Source organism: Lygodium microphyllum, chromosome 2, assembly GCF_053477565.2.
Source record: "Lygodium microphyllum isolate KBCC chromosome 2, Lygodium_microphyllum_v1.1.10, whole genome shotgun sequence".
In the NCBI taxonomy this organism is placed as follows: domain Eukaryota; kingdom Viridiplantae; phylum Streptophyta; class Polypodiopsida; order Schizaeales; family Lygodiaceae; genus Lygodium; species Lygodium microphyllum.
In genome coordinates, this window is record NC_141136.1 from 94,030,234 (window position 1) to 94,042,453 (window position 12,220).

Here is a 12,220-nt window from a genome sequence, read left to right on the forward strand (position 1 = left end):
CATCCGAACACGGTAAGTGCTCATAAGTGTGTGTCATAGGCACATCGAAATAATACCGTAAATCTAGGGGAAAAGACCTCTCCTAGCGAGAGTAAAAATTGCCCCAGTGTCCTATTGATCATCGACACTCCTATGTGAGTATAGGCGTAAGTGAGGCGTGAGTGAAATACCTGACAAACCCCCCTGGAGTGAAGAGTGATCAAGAGTACAAGGATCATCTGCCACCAAAGGAGATCAAATTTAAAGCATTGCGAAATGCTTCAAAATTTTCACGATGAAGAGCTTTGGTGAAGATGTTTGCCACATGGCATAAAGCAATCCAAGAGATCTTGTACCTTGCAAGTAGACAGGCTTAACAGCTTGCCAATGTGACATGCGTGGCTGATGCATATATCTGCTCAGGGCTGAAACTGCAAACTGTATGTCCAGTCTAGTGTTGCATAAGTAAATAAGACATCCAATTGTTAGAGCATATGTGTGTATATCAAACAAATCACTATCATCATGTAATGACAGTTTTAGTCCAGGTTCCATTGGTGTACAGACTGGCTTGCAATCCTGTAAGCCAAACATCTCAAGAAGTTTACTAATGTATCTTGACTATGATAACCCAATATCTCTAGCATCATGTATGAACTAAATGCCCAAGTAATAATGCAAAGACCCCAAGTGTGACATGTCAAAAGTTTGCTGCAAATTTTGTTTAAATGCTGAAATCTGATCAGCATGTGTCCCTGTAAGCAAGAGATCATCAACATAAAGACAAATGATCAGCATGGATCCCCCCTCTTTACATAGGTAAAGAGTAGACTCAGATGAGCTGTTTATGAATCCTTGGCTAAGCAAGAAAGCATCTATCTTTGAATACCAAGGTCTAGGAGCTTGTTTCAAACCATACAAAGCTTTTTTCAGCTTGCAAACCAAGTGTTCCAAGCCCTCAATCGCAAAACCAATGGGCTGCTGTACATATACTTCCTCATGAAGTTCCCCATGTAAAAATGCAGTTTAATATCCAACTGATGCAGAGTCCATCCATAATGAGCAGCCAATGCAACCATAGACCTGATGGTCGTCATACGGGAAGTAGGAGCAAATGTCTCCTCATAGTCTGTGTCTTTCTTCTGTGCATAGCCTTTAGCTACAAGCCTTGCCTTGTATTTGTCAATGGATCCATTTGCATTCTGTTTCAGCTTGTAGACCCATTTTGTTCCAATGGCTTTCTTCCCAAATGGCAAAGACACCAAATCCCATGTTTGATTCTTAGTGATAGAATCCAATTCAGCTTGCATTGCTGCCATCCAATGTACACTCTGTTGTGCATCTTCAAAACTTTTAGGCTCCTCATCATCAAGGGTGCTTGCTGCCATAACAAACTCCATGGTATGTGCAGTATCATGCATACGAGCTTGCCTTCTAGTACGACCAGCCATGGGTGCATCCAGATGACTATCTTTCATAGTTTGTAAATACCATCTAGGCATTTGTCTTGCCTCCTGACTGTGCATAAGCTTTTATTGAATTTCAGTTTCAGCACTTTGCTGAATATTCAGATCAGCCAATGGCTGATTTTCTGCATTTTCCAAAGGAGCAGCTGGCTGAACATTGAGTTCACTTGCTGAAATTGCAGCTGAATCACCAAATGTGATGGGCAGCAGCCTGTCATCCAACTTTTTTCTGAGCACCTTTGGAATATGTGCATATGCAAGGCACCCAAAGGTACGAAAGTGTCCAATAGAAGGTTTTCGGCTGTTCCAATCCTCAAAAGGAAAAACTATGAGGCAAGCTCTTTGCCTTTAGCATACATCTGGCCATCTCCATGAGTGACTGATTCTTCCTCTCTGCAACCCCATTCTGTTGTGGAGTATAAGCAGTAGTGCATTGATGGACAATGCCCTTCTGCTTCAGAAAAGAATTCAGCATAGAGGACATGTATTTCCCCTCTCGGTCTGAACAGAGAGTCTTAATTTTACAATTAGATTGGTTTTCAACAAGTGCAATAAAAGCCAATACACTTCTAACTTTTTGACCAAGGAGTAGACTCAACAAAAGTGAGTAAAGTCATCAATAAGAGTCACAAAATAGTAACATCCTCCCAATGACTTTGTCTGCATAGGCCCATATACATTTGAATGCACTAACTGCAACCTGGTTGTTGCTCTAAAAGCAACATCATGGGGAAATGAAAAACGATGCATTTTTCCCAAAATACATCCTTTGCACAAGTGCTCAGGAGGTCTCTCCAGTAGAGGTAATCCATCTAGCATCTACGTACGCTATAAGAGCATCAAGCTGCCAAAGTTCACATACCCCATCCTAGCATGCCATAACTCTGCCTGTATCATAGCAGAAGTAAGAGTGGATGCCAAGTACACTGACTGATCAACTGAAAGAGCATCCAACTCGTATAACCCATGACATAAAGTGCCTGTCAAGACCAAAGCCATGTGTTCGTTGTCTCTCACCATGCTTCTGTCATCTTCAAATGTGACCTGCAATCCACAACGTGCCAAAGAAAAAATAGATAGCAAATTCTTCTTTATGCTTGGCACAAATAAAGCACCTTGTAGGCGGAGAATAGAGCCATCAATGGTTGTGAGCACAATCTCCCCAATACCTCGAACAGGGTATGATGCATTGTTGGCACACTGTATAGACTTGCCAACTAGAGCAACACTAACAGAAGCAAATAAATCTCTGCGAGATGTAATATGCCTAGAAGCACCACTGTCGAAAAACCTAGTGCCTGCATCCTCAGTAGAGCTAAATGCTCAATTTGCCTAAGAGGTGTCATAACTGCATGTGTAAAAACAATAGTCCCTGTCTGCAACAAAGGATGCGGACTCAATAGCAGTGGAAGGAGCATCAGAAATAAACATTCCTGACTCCTCCTCCTTGGCGATTCGCTTCCTGCACTCAGTGATGTAGTAGCCTAGCTTTTTGAAATAATGGCATTTGCCTTTTTTGGCTTGCGTGCCCCCTTGTTTTTTGTTTGCCTGTGAGGTGCCACAAGTCCCATAACTCTGTGGAGCATTCTTCACATGGCTGCCTTTGCCCTTCTGTCTAGCCATAAAAGCCTGCTCAGAGGCTATAGCATCCACACCACTATTTCTTCTTGTTTGCTCCTCCTCTAGAAGCAAACTCACTAGCTGAAGAAAAGTGATTGGCTGTGCGGCAATCTTCATGGTGAGGTTTAAGGCCGTATGAAAAGCCAAGTACAAAGGAGGTAATGAGTTCAAAGTTGTAGATATCATCTGTGCATCCGAATAGTACTCATCAACATTCATGAGTTCCTCTCGCAAGTCTTGAATTTTGTTCAAGTGATCCTAAATAGAATCACCTTGATCCATTTTCAATGTCTCTAGCTCTTTCTTTAAGAAAGAGATGCGAGTCTCATTCTGTCTGCAAACATCTACTTCAAAGTTGGCCAAGCTTCTCGTGAAGAAGCTGCTGAACGAATGTGGGGGATGATTGATTGTTGAACTGCCAATGCAATCAGTGACAAAGCCTGTGCCATGCTTTTTGAGCTGTTGATCTTTGTGGAAGTGGCTGAAGTGGAGCATGTTGAGGTGCCCGTTGTGCACGTCCTCCTAGAGGAGGAGTAGTTGGAGCCACAACTCTAGGTCGAGCTTCTTCTCCACTGACATAATCCCAAAGATTTTTGTCCACAAGTACATTCGTCATCATGAAGGACCAAAGTGAATAGTTATTTCCATCCAATCTGTCCTCTTTGGATACTAGGTGAAGACATCTCCTCCTTGATTTTCCATGATTATCAATTACCAAGAAAAAGTAAAAGAGCGATGTCAAAGCAGAACCATACTGGAAATCCGAAAATTTCCAAAAATTGCAGGAAATAACTTTCTGCAATTAGTGTATAGAGGTGCACTTTGTCAAAACTGTGTGTAATGCACGCAATTCAATGTGCAGTTAGTGTTCGGCAACACTGTACCGGTAAAATCCCCAAAATTTCCTGCCTTAAATTTGTTCAAAATAGTTTTTTTTGTGACTGTCACTACAGTGTGTATGCCAATGTCCTCAGAAAACATAAAAGCCCCAAAATTTTTGATGAATGTGTCCAAGAAATTTGCATCCAAAGTGTCTCAGACACGTTTCTGAATGCTATGCTTGTTGCGTAGGAACCCCTGCTTCCGGAAATTTATGCCGGAATTAAAATAAAAAAAAGAAAAATTACGGGTTGATTGGTGGCTTCAGATGGGCTATCTGCAACTGACATGGTGAGGCAGTCTCAGGCAGATGTCAGGCGGATTGATTGGCGCTTCAGATGGGCTATCTGCAACTGACATGGTGAGGCAGTCTCAGGCAGATGTCAGGCGGTGTGACTAATGGGCAGAGCGTGCAGTAGCTGGCAGGACGTTTGAAGGCTGTGATACCAGGGGCACGACAGGTGACGAACGGCATAGTGGTGCAGTCAATGGGCGAACAGGGGACGTCAGGCCGATACTGACAGGCTTAGCGACTGCAGGCGGCGCTGAAGGTAGGCACAAGTGAGGCGTGCAGCAGTTTGGCAGGTGGCGCAGCATAGGGGGCGAGCACTAGTCCAGGCAAGGTGACTATCGACGTGCAGAGCGTGTGCAGTCTGGACTGGCGGGGCAGTAGGCGTCTGGCTAGACGGCTTCAAGAAGTAGGTCGAGCTGCAGGTAGTGCTGAAACTGACCGGGGTGGCCAATGGCCACAGGGAATAGTGTTGGACTGAGCCAGTAGCTCCCAAAGACTGAGCGGAGCTGAGCTGAACTGCACTCAGCAGAACAGAGCCAATGCTTTGATACCAAATGTGAGAGAGGACGGCAGGATCGAAGCTCAGCACAGAAAACAGTAGATAGTGTGAGAGTGAAGCACGACACCCGATGCAATAGACTCAGAGAGTGGTACAACCCTTAAATCTTAGGGTTGTAGGGGGTGTTCACACTCGAATACGGTAAGTGCTCGTAAGTGTGTCATAAGCACATACGAAATAATACTATAAGTTAGGGGGAAGAAACCTCTCCTAGCGAGAGTAAAAAGTGCCCCAATGTTCTACCGATCATCGACACTCCTATGTGATCGTAGGCGTAAGTGATGCATGAGTGAAATACCCGACACGATGTTCGCAACAAGCTTCTAAAGATGGTCATCTCCGACAAGTTTAAGGAGTGGCTTGAAGGAGAGTTCTCATTGAGTCAAGTAGAAGCAAAGGCCGTTCAACGGCTTTGCTTGGAGGAGGAATTTTGGATGGATGTGAGAGGCATTGTCATTGCCGCTACTCCCTTATACAAGGTGCTTTGCATGACTGACATGGAGGGGTCTACTATCGGCCTCCTCTATCATCTTATGGTAGAGGCAATAACAGAGATACAAGCATTGCCCATCTTGGATGGGGGGACTTCTTTTTTATGGTAATCCCTTTTAAATTTTTTTGGTTTATCATGATTCAAAGTTCTTTTATTTTTTAGAAATCACATTGTTTATACCTTTGTAGTGACATCTTGGATGCTGCACCAAAAAGAGATGATATTCTCTTTTTGATGAAGAAAAGATGAGAGTGGATGAAGTGATCCATCCATGGGTTTGTGGCACTCTTGCATCCCGCATTCAAGAAGTCCTCTCTATTTATGAATGTTAATGTCCTTGCCAATTGTGATGTCTTTTGAAGACTTTGGTGGAAGAGTACCTTGGTGCCTCCTTCCAAGAGCTCATAAACTATATTGATCAAAGGGGCACCGCTTTCACTTCCACAATTTGTTGGAAGAGGGATTCATTGGTGAAGCCTCTTTTTTGGTGGGAGTTGTTTGGCTACCAATTGCCCCACCTTCAAAAAGTGGCTTTACGTATTCTTGTGCAGGTTTGCCACAAAATCTCTAACCTCTTAATTCTTTTAAATTGATTTTAGTTGCAAGTTTGATTTTTAAAGTTTAAATCTGTTTTCTTTTCCTATGTGCTTTAGGATTGCTTGTCAAGTGCATGTGATAGGAATTTGTCCGTCTATTCCCTCTATTCACACAAACTCGCAACAAGCTTAGCATAAGACAATGGAGCGATAATAAATTATTGCTCCAATATACGCATGCTACATAGCATGCATGAGATGCCTATGGCAAGACAGGTATACCATATCTATGTACTTGTTAGTTTATTCATGAACTGAATCGTGCAACATATTTAGAGATATTTTATTTATTTAGTCTAAGTTATTTATTTTTAAAAATGGATAGGTTAATGTAGATGGGCTCAAGCTCTTGTAAGCACACTTAAAAATTGTGACTCATGAGAGGGACTTGGAGGAGGAGCAAATCTTAAAGATCTTTGTTTGGAGCTCGAGGAGATAGACTGATGGGTCTCTTGCACTTGTACATATGGTGTGGTGGTGTTTGCTTTCACGCCACCAGTGGTGGAGCTTTTACTTTGATATCGACACTAGCTACCTGTGGTGATTGTGAAGCCCTTAGGTGCTACACGAGGCGTGGGAGTGACTAGAGAGGCATTCCTAGTGCAGCACATGGACATACACCTATCACTACCTTCTATGTAGAGCTTAGGGAGCTCGAGTATGATGCGGACAGCAATGTACTTAGTGAGGATGATTTTGTTGAGGAGCGTCATGACTCCTCAAGTGTCGACAAGGATGCTCCTAGCTTCAATGCTGAGAGTGATACGAGTACTTAAACTCTAGAGTCTATGTCATATGAGATTGATCATCTTTGTTACATGATCCATTTTGTATACTTTTTTTGTATGAGATTGCCACTTCGCTCATAATAAAGTTGGTGGTTACCATTTTGTACTATTGAGTCTTGAGTCTTATTTCAACTCTCTTTTGCACTTACTTTTGAGTAAAGAATCTAAATTCATGTTTTAAGTCCAAACATTAAGTATAGACTTTATATGTTAATTTTTTTTTCATCAAACGTAAGTCCAAGATTTATTAGTCCAATTAGGACCATACTAGTATCGGTGGTACTAAGCGGACACCATTTGATGTGACAACCATGGCCCGAATGATTGCTCTTGAACCGGATCACATGCATGGGTGTCATCGGATTGATATGCATTCACATCATTCACTCTAGGGGGCTTTGTTACACTTATTGTGTCCTTTTAGTCATTTTGGTGTGAACCGTCTCTTATGCATGGGCACTTTCACTTTGGTGTTGGGAAGGGTTTTCTTTGCACATGACTACCCTGTTAGGCAGGGTACTTTAGTGCCCTAATATATAGTGTACATTCATTTCCACTCGTATTTCCTTAGTCCAAATCAGAAAGGCATGTTGGAAATTCCATAATTTCCAAACAATAATCTGGCTTGCATGAGTGTCAGCCTAGTTAACTTGTCAAATGGCTAGCTGAAGATGGAATAGGAGCTTGATAAAGCACAGAATTTTTTTAAAAGTCCATTTTTCAATGTCAATGGCTTTCTCAGCTAAAACCATACCTACAGTTTAGCATACTTGAATTCTAAAAGAACTTGTCCATATAATTACCCTTGATATCTTCATACTGCAGTAAACATAATGCAGTAAATGTCTGCATGTTAGGAAAACTTACCAGCTACTTCTTTTACCACTACTAAAGGGAAATGTATAATGGCAGGGTCAATATGCATTTTGTCTTATGCATTCACTACTAAAGGGAAATGTATAATGGCAGGGTCAATATGCATTTTGTCTTATGCATTCACGTTCTGGAAACTAATGGAAAGTCCTATGTACCTTTTGGCTCATCTTGGCTCTTATGTATGTAATATGTATTGATCAGCCAATGGTGGCAAATGTTTGTATATGTGGTTTAGAACTAGACTTCTCCTTTGTCATTTTCCTTTCTCCATTTCTGGAGTTCTTTGTCCTTATATAAACTATGTCTTCAATGATAAAAAAAGGATTCTTGTGCTTCTTTATGTTAACAGGTGATAAGAGGGCTTATTCTGACAGGAGGTTCTCAGAGTGGATGGTGGAGCAACATACTGTTTTTAGTGAGCTGCTGCTTCGCTTAGGTTCAATGGTTTTAACAGGTGCTATTGCCCCAAGCCAAGCAGGTCTCCTGAAAAATCTTGTGTTGGATAAGGACACTCAAGCAGCCCGTGTTTTTTGTTCCTTACAAATGAAGGATGACAAAGAGATGGCTTCTGGTCTTCTTCCACTTTTGGATCCAAACAGGAGGTACAAATCTAAGCAGCACTCGTTAAGTTCTTATTTAGTCAAGTGCCTTCTGTTCATTTCCTGGATAAATAGTGCCTTTTGGTTATATTATAATGTTTAAGCACCAGCACTCACTGTGCTAACAGGTTCAAGATAAGCTGAAGTTTCTATCTTCGATTGTAAGATTGTTGCTTCTCTAGTTTGATTACATAATTGATTGACCCATCAAAACATATTCAAGGCTTTCTTGCATATAATGACATGTATACCAATACCTTCCAACTGTTAAATTATCAACTGAGAGAACAGCACATACAACATTTTCAGAATTGAATTCTTCCCAAACTAAAGATAGCTTAACAATGGTGAGTAGACATACCATGATTTTTGTAATTAGATCTTTAACCTCATTCAAGTTCTTGATTGATACATACTGATCATTTATCACTTATTTCTCAGAAAAACATATCTTAGAGAATTGTACTTTTTCCTTGCAAGATATGAGGCTGCCAAAACATACAGAACTCCTAAGCTTAAGCTGCAATCTAAGCTACAGAAATTTTTTTGTAAATAATCAGGTACCCTGGTCCCTCAATAGTATTGTTGGTGACCCTAGCACCGAGCACTTTCCCAAAGAATGTAATGAGGTCTCTCAATTCTTAATAAGTTTTCAGAACCTAGGATTCTGAATGTATTTTTAAAATCATTAGTGATTTTCTTTTTGCCTTATGGTTTTCTTAGCTTGTTGTAAAGGCCACGCATGAAGACAAAGGGCATGGTAACTGTGAAATGGTTTTCTCCAGGACTAAAATGTGTATGGGCTTCAATGCCAAAATGTTTCAGCCTGCAGGTGAAACCCTTGGTGTCACACTTCAGAAAAATGTGTAGCTCCCTGTTGAATGCATGTCCTTTAGCCTAATTATCCAGCTGTTTCAATGATGTTTCATTTAGGACCTGCAAGGGTCCTGTTGAATATATGTCCTTTAGGTTATCCAGCTGTTTCAAGGGTGTTTTGTTCAGGACCTGCAAGGGTGAAATGGTCCTTGCCGAAACATTTTGCCCTTACCATGATGTCAAAAACAAGAATTTTAATTCCCACTAGGTTCATGGTCTTGAGGATGTCACATGCTCTTTCCTTCCCCTCATCCTCAAGTGACAAAGTTGTTCAACAAATTTAATTGGCTTCAAGCAAGTACATCTAGAGAAACAAGGAAGACTTTGGATTGCCTAGTTCTGGAGAAACCTCAGGTCAAGAGAAGTTACAACTTTAAGACAAGTGTATTATGGCCCTCATCTCTTGTAGTTGCAAGATGTCTATCATAGTGCATTTCTACTTGGAGAAGAGTTCTTGTAGATTCTAAGGGAATGTGGGCAAACCCAACTTAAGGGCTTCAGTCAGCCATCCACCATTCCAAGAAAGAAGGAAGCAAGGAAGATCACTAATAAAGCTTGAGCAAATAACAACACTGCATGGCTAGCCACTTATATGTCATTATCGTCTCACCTTGTCCTCCTCTTCCCTTTTAGTGGTGCTCTGCTTAAGGAAGTTCGGGCCTGAGTTCACATGTGGGCAGGCAAGAAGTGGCTTGCCATGTTGAACAAGTTGCTGCATGGCAAAGACCAGCTGGGTTGCCAGGCAGTCTTTGGATGGTAGGCCAGCCTGTCCGCTCTTCATCTCTCCCTCTTTATCTGAAAGAGCTTCATCAACTCCTACTGGCCTTACTTAGTGGGTGTGCACATCTGCTACTGTTGGAGGGTGCTGAGATTCTGGTTGATGACTATAGGCTTTCGAGGTTGGTAGTTTGGGACTGCTAGTGGTGTAGTGTGGACATCTATCCTGGACAGGGCAGCAAGCATATTCTGCTGACGAAGAGCACAGAAGTGTACAGTATTGAGCTAAAAACTGCACTACAAACTGATTGCTCCTTAAAACAGCCCCAAAACATGTTTATTACCAAACTTTCATTAAAGTTACCAAATTTTTCTAGAGAGTGTTTGTCCCCCATACACCAAACCATAACTTGGGAGGATGCAGTTATCTATAGATAGAAGGCTGCCCTTCCACTCAGCCTATCTCATTATTGCAGGTCCTCCTTTACCCATCTACACCCCTCCGTGGCAGATACCTTAGTTTGTGGTGCTGCCAGCCTTGCTCCTGCTCCTGGTGAGCGATCAGTCATCACTGCTTAGACAATGGTGTTTGTCAATGGCGACTCCTTCTCAACCTGTTTGTGCTGTCTTCCAGCCACTGCCACTAGTTTTTGAGCTGTGACACTTGCATTTGCTGCATACCACTCATTTACAGCCTGCTTGTGCAGCTCCTGGCTTTTCCAACCATCTAGGGGCAGCCTAAGGGCTGTGTTTTGCAGTCCCAGCTGCTGCTGTCACCTTCATGATCATTCTCAGCCTGCTGCCCACTGTTCCTGAGCTGCCATTGTCGTGCTCATTTGATTCAGACACATAGGTTGATGTTTGCAACTTCTGATCACATTCGGAGGTTGCTTGCTGCATTTTGATATTCGTACAGATTACGTCACACTCTCCAACTCATCTTGCCCGGGTCCTTCAGAGACACAGGAGTTCAAGGTTTTGTATTTGCTCAGCATAGTCCCAACTGTTGCCATCATCTTCCTGATCATTCTCAACATGCTGCCCACTGTTTTGAGCTTCAATTGTTGTGTTTAGCCTGATCAAGACACGTAGATCTATGTTTGCAAGTGATGATCACATTTGGAGGCTGCCTGTTGCAGTTTGGGATCCGTATAGAATACGTCTGTATAGAGTACGTGACACTCTCCAACTCGTCTCTTTGTCCTAGTCCTTCAGAGACACAGGAGTTCGAGGTATTGTATTCCCTCTGGATAGGGTGTTTATTGCATTATTCATTATTCATTCATCTTCCGTGTTCATTGTCTCTAAGTTACTTTCACATCTGAGTACTATTATCACTCTGTGCCTTGTGCATTTGTGTTTATCTTTTGTGTTTGAGTATTTTTTTACATACAGGATTGCAGATGAGCTGGTTGTGCAATGGGGATATGTTGTTCGAGCCTTTTCCTTTGCATATGACAGAAGAACTATGTCTCATTGTTTGTTTGATTTGGGACTTCGAGTCTAGGAGAGAGAGAGCAAGAAAGTGGGATTGAGTTATTGGTACAGTACACTATTTTATTTATAATAATCCCCTAGTAAGTTTAGTGGCCTGTTTGCCACATCATCAACTTGCTTGGCTTTGGCCCTGGTTTGCATACATTAAGTGGCTTGAGCCCATTATCTAACTGGCCTTAGTCCATGTTCATATAATTGGCCTCAGTCCATGTTCATATATGTGCCGAGCCAGTGATTTTTGGGTTGTACCCTTCATTATCATGCATTAACCCCTAATTTAATCTCCTTAAAACAGTCCCAAAAACCAATTATGCTATTTTATTATTATTACTTAGCTTATTTTTGACAGTAGGTCAAGTGCAACCCCAATCCTCTATAAATAAGAGTCTATGTGAGTGCATCTCTAAATCCGTTTATTCCAGCCAGCTACCCTTAGCACTCTCACCTTCCATTGCCTCCCACACCCCATTCAGAGGATATCTCAGTTCGTGGGACTCCACCTAATGCTGCCGCTGCTGTCCAGATGGTCTTCACAACCTGGCAACCTGGTTTTGAGAGTAGCTTTGTCATGATCACCTTCTTTACCATTTCGCCTAGCTTGCCAGTTGCTGTTTCTCAGCTAGGCAACCTTTTCCAGCAACGTGTATAGTTGTGTTTTCACATATCTACTACTGCCCTGCTGTTCATAGACAGTCCTCAGCATCGGATGCATGCATGTACTTGTAAAAATTACACGGCGCAACGAACAAAATATGAGAAAGAGATAGAGAGTACACAACGGATAAGAGGAGAGTTAAAAACATTCTTTAGCTCCAAACAATTGATACAAAGATGGCCCTGTCCACCTGTGCGCTTCCACTGTGAAGCTTAGATGGCGATCTAGATAGAAGATAGGTGAAGAGCTTAAGGCTAGCTGGAACAACTCTGACTAGGTGAAAGATAGATGATAGATGGTTGTGAAGGGTTTTAGCTTTTATAGCCCG

General features: G+C 42.0%; 1 protein-coding gene across 2 annotated transcripts in view; it reads left to right on the top strand.

The window, feature by feature from the left end:
• Window positions 1-12,220, top strand: part of LOC148040034 (UDP-Glycosyltransferase superfamily protein) — a 77,190-nt gene that overhangs the window by 35,898 nt on the left and 29,072 nt on the right. For both annotated transcript variants that reach the window (XM_087696179.1, XM_087696170.1), the window contains exon 6: window positions 7,898-8,150. In XM_087696179.1, coding sequence (XP_087552305.1) covers window positions 7,898-8,150 — 253 coding nt within the window. The remainder of the gene's footprint in view (window positions 1-7,897; window positions 8,151-12,220) is intronic.